This window comes from Neovison vison, chromosome 8 (genome assembly GCF_020171115.1).
Source record: "Neovison vison isolate M4711 chromosome 8, ASM_NN_V1, whole genome shotgun sequence".
NCBI classification, from domain to species: Eukaryota; Metazoa; Chordata; class Mammalia; order Carnivora; family Mustelidae; genus Neogale; species Neogale vison.
The window spans coordinates 105,909,969-105,929,009 of record NC_058098.1 but is presented as its reverse complement, the minus strand read 5'-3'; the positions used below and the strand labels follow the sequence as shown (position 1 = coordinate 105,929,009).

The 19,041-nt window shown below is 44.8% G+C and overlaps 1 protein-coding gene across 2 annotated transcripts in view; it reads right to left on the bottom strand.

Moving 5' to 3' along the window:
• Nucleotides 1-14,916, bottom strand: part of RPIA (ribose 5-phosphate isomerase A) — a 38,563-nt gene extending 23,647 nt beyond the window's left edge. For both annotated transcript variants that reach the window (XM_044261588.1, XM_044261587.1), the window contains exons 1-3: nucleotides 14,608-14,916; nucleotides 7,516-7,576; nucleotides 5,849-5,904 (exon numbers count right to left, since the gene is read on the bottom strand). In XM_044261588.1, the coding sequence (XP_044117523.1) occupies nucleotides 5,849-5,904; nucleotides 7,516-7,576; nucleotides 14,608-14,892 (402 nt within the window). In that variant the 5' untranslated portion in view covers nucleotides 14,893-14,916. The remainder of the gene's footprint in view (nucleotides 1-5,848; nucleotides 5,905-7,515; nucleotides 7,577-14,607) is intronic.
• Nucleotides 14,917-19,041: the final 4,125 nt, after the last annotated feature.

Sequence of the window (19,041 nt, the reverse complement as noted above, 5' to 3'; positions counted from 1 at the left end):
TAGTGTGCCTTCTCCCAAACCGCGGACCCACATGTCCAACTCAAATGTCATCCTTTCCAGGAAGCCCTCCCCAATCCTGGGCAGGGAGGTAGGCTTTCCTTCCTCAAAAAGGCATATTATCTAGGGGCACCTGGGTGACTCAGTGGGTTAAAGCCTCTGCCTTCGGCTCAGGTCATGATCTCAGGGTCCTGGGATGGAGCCCAGGGCTCTCTGCTTGGCAGGGAGCCTGCTTCCTCCTCTCTCTCTCTGCCTGCCTCTCCGCCTACTTATGATCTGTCAAATAAATAAATAAAATCTTTGAAAATAAAAAAATTTTAAGAAGGAATATTATCTCTACTTTTCTACCATATATTTGTAAATAGACACATACAAGTGTATGTCTTATTTACATTAATTATTTACATTAATTCATAATTCATTATGTATTATGTATAATTCATAAAGCATTAATTCATCCCACAAACACACACAGACTGCCTAAGAGCCAGATACCGTAACACTGGACACTGGAGATGATAAGTAACACCTGCGATGCACAGGACAGACCCTCATCCCTGTAATTAAGTCAGTATACCCTCAATGATCACTACGTCCAACTGAATTCTGCCTCCTCACCAGCACCAGGAGCCAACCCATCCCATTTCCCGTCCAAAGCCTGGCACATGCAAAGAGCCCCAGTAGGTAAGTGCTGTCTATGTTGTATAGCTGGGAGGCCCTGCCCCAACTTCTGCGAGCCCTGGGGCTCTCATCTTCCCAGACAATAAGCAATACCACAAGAACGTGGGGAGCCTGGGTGGCTCAGATGGCCAAGCGTCTACCTTCAGCTTAGGTCATAATCTCCAGGTCCTGGGATCCAGTCCCATGTCAGACTCCCAGCTCAGCTAATGGGGTGGAGGGGCCAGGGCAATGTGTGCACAGGAGGGATGGGGTCTGCTTCTCCCTCTGCCCCTCCCCCCACTCATGCTTGCTCTGTCTCAGTCTCAAATGAATAAATCTTAAAAAAAACAAAACACACAAGGGCAGCATCTGCCCTTGCTTTAAACAGTCTGCATTCTCATCCACAATGTGAGGAACCCTGACATTGACCTCAAGATCTATCAGGGTAGGACTCTTTAACCTTTAACCAGACTCCCCACAGGACCCCTGTGAGTGGCCCTGCACACACAGAGAAGCCAGAGTCACAAATGGCACGAGCTTCATTTTTCCTGTTATGGGTTGAACTGTGTTCAAAAAACAAAACGAAACAGGTTGGAGTCCCAACTCCCAGTACTTCAAAATATGACTTTTTTTGGAGACAGGGTCTTCACAGATGTAATCAAGTTAAAACAAAGTAAATGGGCTGAGCCCTAATCCAGTATGACCTGTGTCTGGAGGAGAAATCTGGACCAGACAGACAACACAGGAAGGCTGTATGGACATGAAGGGAAGGATAAGGAAAAGGCTCCTACAAGTCAAGCAATGCCAAAGACAGCCAGAAAACCACCAGAAGCCAAAAGAAAGGCACACCACAGAGTCCCCTTCATCTTGCACTTGAGCTCAGACTCCTTGATCTCGGACTGCTGGCCTTCAACTGAGAGACAGTAAATTTCTGGTTTTTACGCCACATTTAGTCTGTGGTACCTTGTTATGGCAGTGCTAGGAAACCAATATGCTAACTGCAAGGCAACAGTCTAATTGTGGGGGTTATCAAGCCAAAACTGGCTCAGTGAGCACAAACGCAGACACACGTGCTTAACTAAGATTCCCATCTGCTGGATACCAGACACTCTTGAGCTCACAAGGTTAGAGGTGTCCTGAGGGCGCACAGCAAACACCCCTGTCGGACTCTCCCAGCTCTTGAAAGTGCAGGGAGCAGTAAAGCTAATGACTAGCTTGTGCTCTTAGAAAAGAGACAGGAACCAGTGCCTTGTCATTGCAATCCCACAGCTGGACCCCCAGAAGCCTCTGGTGACTAAGGACAGCGGCATGTGACAGACCAGCAGTCCTGTTATTCATACAATTCACAATAAAACCCGAAAGCTGGTCTTTTCCCTTCTCTCGCCTGAGGTGCATTACAGGCTGACCATGAAAAACAAACACTGTTTTTGGATTTCAGACCAGACCAGAGCTGGCTTTTAAATGTGTTTCTTTTTACTGTCCTTTTTCAAAAACTTTCAACTTTAAAGGAAAAATCTACCAAAAAAATCCTTTAAATCCCTATAAGGTTTACTTGTCTGAAAGGTAGAGCCTCAAATATTTTGACTTCTCCAGTCATTTCAGGAGCTTGCATCTAGCCAAATTTAACACAAAATAAGTGTGGGTATGTGGGGAAAACACACACAACAAAACAGTAACTCTGAACAAGTGAATTTTTAAAAGCCCTTTGAACTGTGAATGACTTCTCCACTCAATCTACTGAACTGGCTAGCACTTTCCAGTCTGGGTACATTGCTTTCACTTACCACCATAAAATGCAGGTGGGCTAGGAGGATGTTACTTTAAAAACACAGAACTAAAAATAGCAATGTGAATACCTGTCTTTGGCTCAGCTCTTTCCCAAAACCTAAAACCGTACTAAAGGAAACTTTCCAAAACACATAAACAAAAAGAGGAGAAAATTATAGCGAACTTTTAAAAGCGGACCACTGATGAACAATGGTAACTGGCAAAATGAGAGAGACAAATCCAAAGGCAGTACTGCAGGAAGCTAAGAAGACACCAAATAAAGAAGCACAGAAAGAAACTCCTGAAAGATTCAGGGCCACGTGGCACTGGGAACTTCAGGAAGCAGACCTGACAGTACAAGTAAAGGAGGGCACACTGGTTGAAAAGGTACTGAGGAACCTGCTCTCCATCTTTCTCCACTACTCCTAAAGCAGCACGCTGATTCTCTGGAGAAGGTAGGGGATTAACACATGCACTTATAGTTATGAGCAATAAATAATACACAGAATTGATCAATCACTATAATGTACACCTGAAAGTAATATAAAACTGTTATGTTAACTGGAATTAAATTTTTAAAAAATAATTTTTATTTTATTTTAAAAAAAAGAGAGCAACTATGTATTAATTGTCATGATTCTATGGACTGACTGGGAAATCTCTGGAGTGGGCTGGCAGGTGGAGAATGACTTGCCTCACATGCCTGGAGCTGCTTGACCTCTCATCCTCCAGGACAGCAGCCTGGGCGTGTTCACATGGTGGAGTAATGGTTTCAGCAGCAAGATGGGCCAAACCCACCACAAAAGCACTTTTTAATTCTCTGTTGGCATTCCATCTGGTCACATCCCATTGATAAAACAAGTCAAAATCAAGACCAGAGCCAGAGATTTTACAAAATGTCAGACACTTCTTCCCCAATACTCACAGGTATTTCACTGAAAACTCAGATCCAGCATAACAACAGACACTTTCTAGCCCTTTTTGCCTACTTGGATCCCAGGACACAGGCAGTCATATACACCCCTCCCAGAGGGACACTGCCAGACTTCTCTGAGAAATCCCAGCAGCCAGAAAAGAGACAAATAATCTGACAATCAGAAATTCCCCAACAAGAGGGCTTGGCAGACAAGCCTGGAGCAAAGACCATCTTCACCCTATGAGCTAGTCTCCAATCAGCTTCTCAGCCTACCAGTTTTCAAAATGAGCAGAGTAAAGGAAGGCCAGAATAAGAGATGACTGAAGCAATCTAACAATACTTGACTATGTTGGTTGGTTGATCAAAACTATGAATTATCTGCAAAAGAGCAAAATTTACTGTATATAAATTATAATTCCAACAAACTGTAAAGAAAAAAAACTTTGAGGAAACATATTTAAGGAGAAAAAAATCTTAAAACAAAAACAAGTTTATCATTAACAACTTCACGGAGACAAGGGAAGAAATCAAAAAGTTGAACCCATTAAACAAAAGAAGTCTCAGAAAACAAAAGGACCTTATTTGAAATTAAACATGAGAGTAAAATAAGCTCAATAGAAGGGTTAGAAAAGACAAAGCTAAGAAGATAATAGGACAGAACAGGCCACAAGCACCAAGTATGCAACAAGCATACTAAAAAGAAAGGCCAGAGAAAACAAGGGCAAGAAAATTAAAGGAATAATGGAAAAAACTCCCCACATCAGAGTGTGAGTTTCCAGGATGAAATGTCCCAGAAAGTGCCCAGAAGAATGGATGAAAACAAACACACATTAGACACAGCATGATGAAATTTCAGAACACTGGATATGAAGAAAAGATAACATAAACATATAAAGGTTCAAAGAGGGAAAAAACAGGTTTTAGAGGCCCCTGGATGGCTCAGTTGTCGCCCTCGACCCGCAAGGACGACAAGAAGCCCTGGTTCTGGTGTATCTTCTCTCTCTTTATTTCCGCAAGTCTACACACTTATATACGTTTACATGACCAATCAGAGAGCAGGGTGACCAATAAGGGGCCAAACAATGGGGAGAGCCAATGAGAGTCCTGTTACTATGCTGATTAAATTTGAAACAGCCAATGACTATGTCCTCCTTTAGGTGGGCTTCACCAGAAAGTTCGGTGTTCACTTGCAGCGTATTTTGCTGGCAGTGAGCCAAGTGCCATCTTGTAATGGCGGGGACTTTCCCGGCTGGAGGCGGTCCCCGACACTCAGTCAGTTAGGTGTCCCTCCCACTCAATCTCAGCTCAGGTCTCGACCTCAGGGTTGCTGAGTTGAAGTCCCATATTAGGGCTTTAAAAACAAATAAATAAAATTTTAAAAATAGGTTTCATACAAAAGATCAAGAATCAGAATGGCATCAAGCTCCTCAACAGCAAAGTGAAAATTAGAAGACAACAGTGACAATAGAGAAATGCCTTCAGAATTCCACAGAAATGATTTTACATATAATTCTCTAAGTCAAAGAGCCAACTTAAAGAAAGGCTAGAATAAAGACATTTTCAGATATCCAAAGTGTCCACAAATTTGTATCCCAGGCACTTGAATAGCGTATGTTTCACCAAAACTGAAGGAAACAAAACAAAAGGGGGTGGGGGTGAGGAAAAACAGACCAAAAAAAAGGACGATCCAAAAGAGAAAAGAAGGAAGGCTCTTGGCCGCAAAAGGAGACCCCAAGACAACAGCCAAGTGCACATGCCACAGCATTCTAAACCCCAACAACCCAGACAGACTTGGCCGACTTGGCCAAGATGAAAAAGGTGGCGCGGAATAGCCAGAAAGAACCGTCAAAAGGAAGTGAGATTTCCCATCTGGGTAGAGTCTGGGGTTGAATTAGTAAGGAGTACACAGACAACCAAGCAAATGAAAAAAAAACAAAGGCAACATTTTCTGAACTTTCAGGAAACAGAAGTAACAGGCAGGTAAGGAAGTGTAATCACAGCACACTATATAGCTGGGCCAGAGTTTGGCTGATCGCAATTCAGTAGGCAGAGTAACGCCCCCGCAAAATTTAACTGTATAGAACGTGGGGAGAGAAGGCTGTATGTTAATTGGGAGAGTAAGGAGGTAAAAACTAAGCAAACACCCATCTTCCATTCATCCATTCAGTGGAGAATTACATATACCAAGTTGAAAAGAATATTTAAGTAGCAAGAAAAGTATGTATTTCCAGATACTAGAGCAATGATTGTCTAACCAGCTAAGTTGAAACTCTCCATACACTACACTGCACCTAACACAGAACACAATGAATAGTCACCGAGGGAATAAATGAATGCATCTAAACCCACACTTCTGAGGGGCAATCCTCCGTAAATAAACTGCTCTGCTGCTCCTGGCTCTCTCACCTAGAGCAACACTGGTGCACAACCCAAAGCCACGCCTCATCCTCAGGGACCTAGGAGATTGTGCAGCAAGTGCCAAGATGCAGAATGGAACGCAGGACATACCTGGAAGGACGTGGGGATGCAGACAAGGTTCAGATTCTCTTGTTTCACTCTTTCAGCTGTGGAGACAAAAGCCGTGTTGGTGGTTTTTCCACTCTCCTCACTTTATTTCTTGTCGCATGCACATTTGCTAAAATCCAACAGGAAAGGAAAGGCTATCCCCCGCTGACAGCTACCTTCCATTCTGTGTCCCCAACCTCTGTGAAAACACTCATGAACGGGGGCGCATGGGTGGCTCAGTGGGTTAAACCTCTGCCTTTGGCTCAGGTCATGATCTCAGGGTCCTGGGATCAAGTCCCTCATCGGGCTCTCTGCTCAGCGGGGAGCCTGCTTCCCTTCCTCTCTCTCTGCCTGCCTCTCTGCCCGCTTGTGATCTCTGTCAAATAAATAAATAAAATCTTAAAAAAAAAAAAAAAAAAGCTCATGAACATACATCCCAGACAGGGATACTAGAAAGCTCAAGGAGTAAACACTAACTACAAAAAGAGCAATGTCACGTGTTTGCTACTATTACGTGCCTGGCAGTGTTCAAAGACCTCTGTACATGCCAACTGTTTTAATTGTAACAATTAGAATTGAAAGGTGAGTTGCAATTATTATTCCCATTTTACAGATGAGGAAACAGGCACAGGCAGGTTAAAATCACCATGTAGTTGTATCGCTAACAGGGGGCAGAGTGAGCTATGATCCTACCCTGTCTAGCTCCAGTCTTAAACCTACTTCCTTATACTGCCTTTCACAGAAAAAATAGAACTTTACTTTTGCATTTAGTAAAAAAATATCATTTGTAGGCCCCAGAGAGTGGTTAAAGAAGGTTTACTTACTCATTTTGGATTTGTACCTTTCTTGAGGGAAAAAAAGTCTTAAGGAAATAACTATCATATTAAAATTTCAAGTCTTTTTAATCATTGGGTCTGCACATGGGAGGTTCAAAAGGCACTATTCTGAACCCCACAGTAATCCCTGTACCCTAAAATCCTCCACACACTCAATGCTAAGGGAGAAAAAGTATGTAACACTAAAGCCTGGGTTAAGCCAATGAGAAGGATTTCAGAAACGCTCAGGCCAGCACCACAGCCACTCTTTTAAAGAGATAGTGTTCCTGGACTTTTGTCTCCTGAGCACTGCCCCTTGGCACCTAGAAGCAATAAGCAGTCAGGCAAGCCTCTCCCCTGAGCTTTGTTTTAACAAACAAAAGGAGGGCAGTAAAACCTGTTGAACAGCCACAGGGGCTGATAATTCCTCTGTCTTTCCTAAGCTGGGAGACACCCTAATCAGAACAAAGTCCGCACCTGCAGGAACCAGCCACCAACTTCAGGGACCTCAAATCCACTCCAGGGTCAAGGACAGGGGAAGCCTGCTCTGAGCTCAGCATATCTGTCTGAGATTACCTGAGGAACCCAAGGCCCCTGGAGCCACACACAGGACCACTGATGATAACTAAAATTCTGCTGAGACCTCATCTTAAACCAGCTCCTCCCCTCAAGACGAGCAGAGTAAACAAAGACAGGCATCCCCCAGAGTTGTCTGAAGAGGCCCAAAAATACCTCTCAGAGAAGAGCAGAGTGACAGGTGACAAACCTGTGCCCCACCCCTCCCCCTCCTCTCCATCCCCCCCCAACCACCACCCCACACAGATCATCCAGGAGCCAGCCCAAGAACACACATACCTATTCGCTGCACTGCATGAACAATCGTAGAGCCACTTCCAATTCCTAGCACTTGATTATTCTGCAAAAAAAGAAAGAAAGAAAATGGGGGGACAAAACTCATTAATATATTTTACTCCCTCTTTAGCCCACTCTCTAGATCAATTCACCAACATGAGTGCAAGGCAGGTACTCTGCCCATTTTATAGACACGTCAGCCTGAGCAGAACCCCATCAGAGCTGTACATTATCCTAGTGCCCATAGCCATTTATCAGCAGCACCCTCCTCCCTTCATGTCCGACCCTAACATCACTACTTCCTCCTGTTACAAAGATAAACTGAGGCACATTAATAATTTTAAGAGTTTATTTGAGCAAGCCAGGCAGCAGCTAATCTCACAGACAGTAAGGAGCTATATTGAAAGGAAAGACTTTTAGAGCCAAAGGAAGTGTGAACAAGGAAGTCCTAGCAGGCAAAAAGGCAGGCTGGTTATTGCCAGGTTCCTTTTCTTTAGGGGATGGTAGGGGTCTCTGAGGCAGATTACCTAACTACTGCCGATCAGACCATTCCTGACTGACTAATTTAACATTCCATTTCTGGGAGAGTTGAAACAGTAATTAAGTCTCCTTTTTGGTGACATGAGCTTAACACAAGTTACTCGATTTGGGGCCTGTTGTCTTGTTTATAACAAAAGAAAATCTCACTATGGGCTTTCCCTTGCCAAATGATTGGTTAACCAGTTGCTGGAACTCTTAAAAATCTGACATGAACTATTTCAGCATGCTGAACTTCCTAATGTTGCTTATTCAAAGTGAGATTCTGTAGGGGGGCAAATGATACTGTTAAATGAGGAGTTTAAAAAAAAAAAAAGTAAAATCACAATACTGTTACAACCTGTCCACAGGAAAAAACCCAAGAACCATAAATTCATATGCAGTCAAGAAATGTTCAGATCTTAAGGGCAATAATCAGTTAAATCTCATAAAACAATTAATGTGCATTTCTATGGACAGACATTATTTGCATTGCTAAGAGTGTTCTACAAAGGGGCGACTGGGTGGCTCAGTCTTTAAGGCTGCCTTCACCTCAGGTCAGGATCTCAGGGTCCTGCTCAGCAGGGAGTCCACTTCTCCTTCTCCTTCTTTCCCCTTTCCCTTCCCTCCCCTCCCCACTCCCTTACCCCCAGCTTGGGCACAGACACGTGGGCGCACACGCTCTTTCTCTAATAAATAAAATATTTAAAATGGGGATAATTGGTCTTGAGGTCACAATGGGCTGTTGTGAGATCTGACTGAAATTATCATTTATAAATCTTCTTGGTAGGTGCTGAATAAATGGTAGCTGCTGCTTTGGTTTCTACATCTTTTGCCTTAGACTGGCAGGAAGTTGCTTAGGAACTGAGCTCCACCATTAGTTGCTAATACAGCACCCTCACCCTGTTCTGCTGTTTGTGGTCTAACTGACCTCGCCTGGGTCCTTAGTGGGCCCTTAGGGACTTTTCCCCCTTTCTTAAAATGGCAGGCTCAGTAGGGTGAGGCGTGGTTCCTGTCCTTTATACTCTCAAGTACTCATCTCTTATACCTTGTCCCTACTGCAGATAAAGACTCTCTCTCAGTTCTAACTAAGCCTCACCCTCTTCCCATATTGTGAGGCAGGCTTGTGCAAAACAGGGACCTCCTGTCATTAAATGGTCAGTTGTTGATGTGATTTGGTATTTCAAAACCTCTGCCATCCCATTTGAGACAGGGAAACTGAAGAGACCCCAAGAAAAGAAAACTGCTTTTTTGCCCCTTTTCCTGCATCTATTCTTACGGACCTGCACCCCCACCCTAAACACACCCTATGGAACAATTAAGTATGACCTTCTTGTAAAGGTTAAGGAGTTAATGATATCTTGACACTCTTGCAGCACAACAGATAACATCTAAGGAGTGACTAGGTGGGGTCATTCCCAAACTGTTTTCCAAGACTCGACTCCTTGATGCCAATGCCCCTGGCTCTAGGGCCTAAGTGACTTACCAACAACCCCTGAGCATTGGACCTTGTTTTGACCAGTTCCTGGATACCTGAGAGGCACATATACCAGGCCACCGTCCTCAATTTAAAACCCCACCCACAAGCAAAGACAAGACTCTCCTTTCCTTCCTGAGTCTCCAGACACTCCGTCTGCTATCCTCTATCACTCCCGCTATTCAAAAAACTCTGCTCTCACTTCCTACCAGCTCGAGTTTGATTTCGATCCTGTGTGAAGCCAATGGTATCTCATACCTGGTCCTGTGGGACCCCTCTGGTTCCTTGGACCTGGCTGGCCTACACCACCCTAAAGAAAAGGTAACTTTCAAGGCTACTTCAGGCTCTCCCCCTTATGCTGACTTCAGGGAGGCTGTAGATGGTGGGCTTGATGTCTCCCCAGAGGTTTCCCTGTGATGCCACCAGCCTGAAGGTGCCTGTGGCCAGTCCCCTGCATTCTATATATTAAGCTTAGATAAAAAGTCACTGAAGCTAGAAAACTCTGCTTTCACTCTTAGGCTATACCCAGGCTCTGTGTTTATCATAGGGTTTTTCCTTTCTGACTGTCCCGGGGGTTGGCGAGGAATCTTTTAGTACTCACCTACAGATCATTTTTGTAAAGCCAACTTAAACTACACATTGTAGGTAAACCAAATCTTTTGCCTGATATGAAGCAGGAAGTGCTTAAAAAACAAAACAAAAAGCCCCAGATGGAGTTACTTATGTTCAGTCTCAGGTCACCAAACCAAGACTTGACTTAATTACAGTTTTGGCTCCCCCAAAAAATGGAATCTTAAGCCAGTCAACCAGAAATTGTCTGATCAACACTAGCCAGGTGAAGTGCCTGAGAGACCCCTGTCATCCCCTATAAGGGAAGTGACCTTGTAACAGCCAACCTGCTCTTATGCCTAGTACAACTTCTTAGTTCCTGTCCCCTCTGGCTATAAAAGTCTTTCATTTTGTATGGCTCTTTGAAGCTCCTTTCTGTGTGCTAGGCTGGATGCTGACTGATTCATGTATCATTGCCAACAGATCTTTAAAATTTACTCAGTTGAATTTTGTTTTTTAATGTTTTGTAGGAGGAAGAAAAATCCGGGGGCAACTCAGAACTATAGCCAACACCCCTCACTACACACAGGACAGAGGCACAGGAATACCTAATACCACCCCCTAGGCCCCTATCTGGTATCATCCTTCTCAAAATAAGATGACATCTCAAACTATAAAGATTAAAAAGAATGACCAACAAGCAGAGGGAGCTACAAAAAAGAAATCAAATGCTAATACTCCAGCAACTAACACACTTCTAGCTGGGCCTCCCCCACCTCCAGAGGGCTTTCTCCCATCAGTCTGTGTGTGAAAGCTTTGGAAATCACTTTGACTAGCTCACAGTTCCCGAGTCACCAAACTAGTCCTAAGGGCCCTAGAGCAGCCTGTGTTCTAGGTCAGAATACCACCTTGCAGTCAATCGATGCCCTCAAGCAGCCAATGCATCCAATAGTCATTTAGCTAGGTAGGCAAACCTTAACAGCAAGATCTTCCAGACAAGTGAATGGTATGTCAAAACGTTCAAAATAGCTGAATATCTGAATATGTAAAAATCTTCATGTAATGAGAAAAGTACTTCATTTACTAATGGCTAGGTAGTCTCAACCTGACTCTCGCACCTGACCTGAAGCCCACAGCTCTAGCTGTATGATAAGCTAACTGCCAGAATCCTCATTACCACACCCCCATTCACTCTCCTGCTTCCAGCAGGCAAGAGGTGCACAGATGAACTTTGGTGAGTCAGACAAGCTCTATGCAAGACTATTCCCTTGACTTCTGGGGGAGGCCAGGAAATTGCAGGGACCTGCCAGGCCCACAGCTCTTCAACCACATAGTCCTCCTACCTTGGGATCAAATAACTGGCCCAGGAATCAGGTGTCCTAGCCAAAGCAAATCAGAGCTAGCCAAAGGCTGCCTGTGAGGTGCCCCAATAGCAGACCCTGCCAAGCAAGCTCTGCTGGGGAAGCAGGCCCCTTCTGGTGGGCAACACTAAATCACATGTCACAGATGGAACGTCAGAACTTCACTCACTCTGTTGAGTAGGTTAACTTGGAAATACTTCTGCTGACCAACTGGAGTCACTACACACCAACTTCTTCAAGCTAAGCCAGTCAAAAAGCAAAAAAGTAGGCTCCAAAGAGAAAAAAGGGAGCTACAGACCTTCAGGAGAACACAACCCTGCATGGTAACCCATCCTGGGTGGCTCTACTCCCAGAAACAGATCTGAGTTCAGAGTGGCTCCCCAAGGGACTCCACTGCAAACTCACCAAGTTTTCCATCCATCCAGATGTGGAAGTGATCATTACAATGGAACATTAACAGGGAGCCTAAGCAAAGGGCTACCAATAACTTTACAACCTCCATATTTGTGTCCACACAAAATACAACTCAAACATTTACCAGGCAGGCCCCACTGTGAAGATAAGGTTAACTATCCACTAGGACTTTACTCTTTAGGGGGATAGGAGAGATAAACATAAAAATGATGAGAACAAAAGACACCATAAAGTACCTAAGAAGTGTGAAGTGCTACAAAATCAAACAGATCTCCCCCAACTTAGGAGGCTAAGGAAAAACTGAAAGGAGAAAAGAATCTTTGAACTAAACCCTAAAAGACACATATGATTTTAACTGGCAGGGTCAGAGGACAAGAAAGAACATTTAAAGTAGAGTATAGTGATCTTAAAATGCAAACTATATGCCAGTATATATCTTCCAATGTGCTGGTACATGAAGGACAGAATAATGAGGAGAACCACAGCCTCTCATCTATGTATCCTCTCCATCTGGCCCAGTACCTGGCTTTCAACAGATACTTCAGATATTCTATGTGGACATTAGCATGAGGGCACCTGAGGGCCAGTGTGGCAAGAACAGATGAGAGTTTCAAAAGATAAAGGCAACTGTAGCCCTCTGCCCACACAGAGAGCCTCAACTAGGAAAGGTGACAGGTCAAAGGGAAGGGTCAGGTCTAACAACATTCCAAAGGTGGAACCAAGAAAACCTTGCTCATGACCATCTCAATAAACTTACACAAGTGAGTAAACAATTTCAAGACACAAAGTGCTAGATGAAAACATGGTTTAGATGGGGCAAAGGATACCGCCCTGGAGAGGAAGCTAGCTAGCAAAGCCTTACAATTAGGTACATGACTTTGTTCAATAAATGTATAGATTTGAAATAATTATCCCATTTGCAGAGTGATCCAGGACCTGATTTTTCCCTCTCCCTGCGGCCACATTTCTCACCACCACACTAACTCCCTAACACATATTGGGCCCTCAAATATCTGGTAAACAAATGAAATGAATAAACCAATGTTTAAGAGTAGCAAACACAAAATTCAGGTAATGAATTTCTTAGGAAGAAGTCTGGTAAGGAAAGCAAGTGCAACTGCGAGTGGGGAGAGGTGCCCCCAAAAGGCTGATGAAGATCTCCCCATGACTTCCTGGTAATTTCATAGAATGATGTAGCTGGAATCCAGTGTTTTGTAACTCTAGCCTGAGGTGGGGGCTTTAAGATTTTTTTTTTTTTTTTTTTTTTTTACTTTGACAGACAGGGAGCAAAAGCAAGGGGAGTGGCAGGCAGAGGGAGAAGCAGACTCCCTGTGCAGCAGGGAGCCTGATGCAGGGCTCCATCCCATGTGATCTGAGCCTAAGGCAGATGCTTAAATGACTGAGCCACCCAGGCGCCCCGGGCTTGAAGACTTTTAGGTAAGCAAATACTTACGACAAAGGTCAGAAAGACTTATGCCACCAAATATTAATAGGTTAACAGGAATACTAAGATATGGGGGATTCTCTAATTGTACAGATTTTATTCACTCAGCTACTTATTATTCACTTTATACAGGCATTTCAAAATTTCAGCTTACTGTCCCAATTTTGTAGCTCAGGCACTGAATCCTAAAAGTAGAATCAGACTATACATTCTGCACTGTCTCTGTGAATTCCCATAGAAAACTCCACTGCTAACCAGACCGGAAACCAAACTACACTGGAACAGAGCAGCTATGGAACTGGTGAAAGGGCACTGGAACAGGAGTCACTCAAGTTTGGGTTCTGGAGGATCCTCAGCCATTCCTGCTACAGAACATGCTGATCCACAGGTTACAACACTGGTCCCTCCCCCTTAGTCAAGCTATTTGAGGATCAAACACCATGGCAAAGTACTCTATACATCCAAGCATTAACAAATGTAAAGAACTATCATGAGAGAAGAAAGGGAATCTGTAACCACTTTCGAAGAAACAGAGACAAAAGGCCAACAAAGTCAAGGAAACGCCACCAAAGATCAGAAATACTCCACTTGACTCGGAGGAAGCACCGTAATTAACTCTATAATTAACTTGACTGATGTTAATTAATTCGACTGACGACATCAAATCCACTCAGGTTAAGAGACTCCACTGAACAGCACCACACCCGCCTCTTAACTGGGGCCACGACCTCACCCGTAACAGCTAAACCTTATCTCTGCGCCCCAACCTTAAAGAAGAGCTTCCTCCAGAATCCAAGTATCCACCCAGCCCTGTCAAAGGCCAAGAGTTACTAAAAACCCTCCCTGGACTGTCTCTCCTTCACTAGCAAGTATACTCAGGACCAGACGCGCGCCCAGCTGAGAACCTCCTTGGAGTGACATTTCAAAGCGATTTTCAGACCAGCTCTCCACCCACGTCCCAGCATAGTAAAGAGAAGTGAAGATCTCTTGGCAGCCCCAGAACTCACCATTTTCCACTTGTTAATAAGCCGCACGCCAAGTCCCTTCCAGCGCCACTCAAAACACCTCAGACACCACCACACACTACTTTTACTCTACTGTTACTTGGCCGAACAAGGAGTGTTTAGAAAGCTCAACTTTTAGGAACTCGCCCCCAATCGATCCCATATCTAAAAGACCTTTAAGAAGCAAGGAAAGGGGGGGATCTAAACCCGGATACTATGTACACGCTCTTCCCGCTCACGCAGCCCCCGCCCCGGCTCCGGCAGTACCCGGAACACGCAACAGGAGCCCATCACGCTGACGACCGGAGCCCCACGCCCGGAGCTGCTCACCCTCACGTGGTTCTCCACCGCCGCGCGGCCCGCTAGTTTCTTGGCCTCCTCGGCCTTGGACATCGTGGAGGGGGCCGGGCAGGCGCTGCTGGCCTCCCCGCCGTAGGTACCTGTGCTGCCGACGCCGGCGCGGGTCCCGGACTGCGTGCGGCCGGGAGGCTGCACGTGGGAACCCAGGACTCCCCAGCTGTTCCCGCCTCCGCCAGAGGCCGCGCCCCCGGCCCGCCCGGGCAGCGGGGCCAGGACCCGCCCGTAGAGGGTGCTGAAGGGCCCGGGGCGCTGCATCCCGACGCCAAGCTCCAGCCTCCGCCACGGTCCCGCCCCCGGCTCGTCCGGAAGTCTGGTGGCTGACGCAAACTGTCCGCGCCGGCGACTGCGGAGGTCTTTGCTGGGAAGTGTAGTTCTACGGCTTTGGCAGCCTGAACCCATGGACGAGCCAGGACTACCAGTCCCACAATCCTGAGCGACTGTCTCGCAAATAGCCCGCGACGGCTTTGGGCGCACCTTCCCGTGAGGACTGAGCCAAGAACCGAACCTGATTGTGACGCCCAGCAGGGGTGTTTACGGTGCCCTTGGCTGGGTTCCATGGTTACTTCTGTCTGCCCTCGCTAGCGGGAAGGGGATGGTAGAGCTGAACCTGTTGTTTTTCCCAGAAGTAAGAACATGGCCGTGGACGAGTCCTTAGGCCAGTCGCTCTTCTGGAGACGTCGCCCCCTTTTGAGAATGACTTCTGTAGACACTCCCCAGCGAAATGCACATGCAGTTTGGCGGGCTTGTTATTGGACAGAAGACGGGTTCTGAACTCAAGTTCAGCTGCTCCCCGCTGGAAAAGCAACATTCAGGAGACGAGCCATGGTGGGAAAAGAAAGTTTACTTTATTGAGGATGCTGGCAACCTGGGAAGATGGTAGACTAATGTCTCAAAGACCATCTTCCGCGATCAGGCGAAGCCAGAGTTTTAAAGGGGAAGGCATTGAAAAAGCAAAGGGGGCTGCGTGCAGAGAAGCCGGCGCCCAGGCAGCTAGTCGTATGTGGATACGACCATAAACAGACTCGCTGGCGTCAGTGGCAGCTGTTTTAGAATGCAGTCAGGCCTTGTCTTCTGGGCCTTCATTCCTCAAGGCCAGTGGTCTGCAAAGGAAAGCTAGCTGGTTCTGCTATAGATCTAACGACCTAGATTAGCAAGCAAACAGTGCATAAGCATGAAGCAAATTAAACCTAGACAGCCGGAGTGCTGTTATACGCTGAAATCTTATCATTAGAGCTGAAGGCCCAGGACTAAAGTTTTAAACTCCCAGACTTAGACGTTGTTCTGCACCAGACAGTTTTGGATGGCTTACCATCCCTCGATGGAGCCTGGCCCCACATAAAAAGTAAGTCTGCGGAGACCTGGCAATCCTTGACTAATGAAGGAATTCAGAATAGGTGTCTCCAAAATGTGCCACTTTGTCAGGTGGACTGTTTTGACCCGAAAGCAATCCAGACCCTGAAGATTCAAAAGAAACTGCTCCCCGCTTAACTGCCTAGAAGTATCTAAATTGGGTGTCTTTCCTAGAATAAGAGTTACTCAATCATAAATTTTATCTGTATAGCAGAGCAAACATCTAAGTACCCATCATCTGCTCCCTTATTGCCTATAAATTGCCTATCCCATTCCTTAGCTCAGAATGGCATATATATATATATATATATATATATATATATATATGCCAAGAATTTGTCTCTGTGAAGCCTTGAGCAGAGCAAGTCTGGTCTACCAAGTACCCAGCCCCAAAGAAGGGATGGACTTGTGTCTCACTTTAAGAAAGAGACAAGAAAGGAAGAAAACAATCTGTTCTGCCACTTTAGTATATAAATGAGTTCTCCAGAAAGGGCAGAGGGGCCCTTTCTAAGGCCGGACTGCACCTTTTAGCCAGGGACCCTTCACAGCTGGCTTCCTCACCTCATCTAGGTCCCTGCCTGCTCAGTTATCTTCCCTGCTCACTTAATAAAGTACCCCTGCCCCAATCCTCAGCCCCCCAGTCCCCACCTCAGGCCCATCACATCATCCCATCCTGCTCAAACATCATCCTGTTAAGTAATCTGGGTTTTTGTTTGTTTATTGCCTGTATTTCCCCCTTCTAGAAAAGAAGCAGAAAACGTAACTTTCTTCACTAATGGATGCCCAAATTTACCGAATGAACGAATAAGGGGAACCAGCCCTTGGCTCCTCCTTCCCCTCATCCTCCAACTGCCCACAGTCACCTCTATGCCACCTCAGGCATGGTACAGAAAAATTCCCCTCATTATTAGCTTATAAGCAGTTTGGAGAGTTTAAGAAATAATTTTGCTAAGAAACAGTGATAAAACAACAGACCAAACGAATTCCATTAAGTGTTTTTCCTGTAACTCTGAGGCTGTTGGCTAAGTGTGAAGCACATCGCAGGCATCAAATCCTGACTTTACACTGTTTCCTTGCTGAGTTCCTTGATTCAAGGTTCAACCAGCGCTTAGAGAGGAAAGACTTCTGGCAGAGGCTGCCTGGTGTGGTGTCACCACATGGGCAGCTTGGAAGCAGGAGAGGAAAAGACCTAAGGTCAGCTACATTTGCTCCCCACCACCATTAGGGAAGAAGGATATATCTTGAATACCATTTAAGTGACCTGACATAAAGTTCTACTAATGGAAAAAGAAGCTGCAGGAAATAAGCATTGCTTTTATTATTACAGAGAGAATAAAAGCAAAACAAGTTGCTAACTTTCTCAGCATGTTTTTCTTAAATTGATTAAAGTTGTTAAGTCCAGGCTCTCCCAGGCTTCATTTTTTTCTCTAAATTATAATCTAAGTATTGGTTTTATGGCTCAGATGTTTTGATTATAATACTTTATAGACTTCACTTTTAAAAACAGACTTACATTCATAGCAAAATTGAGCAGAAGTTACAAAGATTTCATGTATACTCTCTGCCCCCACATATGCTTAGCTTTCCCCATTCTCAAACATCCCCCACCAGAGTGATACATGTGTTACAGTTGATGAACCTACACTGACATATCACCCAGAGTCCACAGCTTGTATTATGAACCGCTGTTGTTGTTGGACAGTCTACGGATTCCAACAAATGCATAGTTTAACATGTATCCATAGTAACACATGTGATGAAGTATCACACAGAGTAGTTTCACTGCCCTGAAAATCCTGCGCTCTGCTTGTTCATCTCTCGCTCCTCCTTAATCCCTGGAAAACACTGATCTTTTTATTGTCTCCATAGTTTTGCCTTTTTCAGAATATCAGATGGTTGCAATTGTATACATGCAGCCTTTTCAGATTGGCTTCTTTCATTTACTAGTATTCACTTAAATTTCCTCCATGTCTTTTCATGGTTTGACAGCTCATTTTTAACACTGAATAATATTCCAATATCTAGATGTACCACAGTCTATTTATCCATCCACCTACCAAAGGACATCTTATTTGCTTCCAGGTTTTGGCAATTATGAATAAAACTGTCATAAGCAGTGTGCAGGGTTGTTCTGTGGACACATTTTCAGCTCCTTTTTGTATACCAAGGAGTATAATTGCTGGATCATATGATAAGAGGAGGTTTAATTTTGTAAGAAACTGACAAACTGTCTTCCAAAGTAGCTGTACCATTTTGCATTCCTGTCAACAACGAGTGATAACTTCTTGTTGCTCCACATCCTCGCCAGCATTGAGTGTTATCAGTGTTCTGGATTTCGACTATTCTCATCAGTATGTAGTGGTAAGTAAGGGTTTTTTTGTTTTGTTTTGTTTTTTAAAAGATTTTATTTATTTATTTTATAGATAGAGACCACAAGTAGGCAGAGAGGCAGGCAGAGTGAGAGGGAGGAAGCAGGATCCCTGCTGAGCAGAGAGCCCAATGCCAGGCTCGATCCCAGAACCCTGGGATCATGACCTGAGCTGAATGCAGAGGCATTTACCCACTGAGCCACCCAGGTGCCCCTCTCATGGTTGTTTTAATTTGCATTTCCCTATTGACATATGACATGGAATATCTTTTCATATGCATATTTGCCATGTGTAGCTCTTCTTTGGTGAGGTGTCTCTTACGGTATTTGGCCCATTTTTTTTTAATTGGATTGTTTGTGTTCTTATTGTTGAGTTTTAAGAGTTCTTTGTATGTTTAATCAATGATCCTGTATGTGACATGTCTTTTGCAAATATGTTTTCCCAGTCTGCGGCTTGTCTCCTAATTCTCTTGACAGTGTCTTTCATAGAGCAGAACATTTTAATTTTAATGAAATCCAGCTTATCAATTCTTTCTTTCATGGATCTTGCTCTTGGTGTTGCATTTAAAGAACCACTCCCGGGGGCCTGGGTGGCTCAGTGGGTTAAGCCTCTGTCTTTGGCTCAGCTCATGATCCCAGGGTCCTGGGATCGAGCCCTACATTGGGCGCTCTGCTCAGCAGGGAGC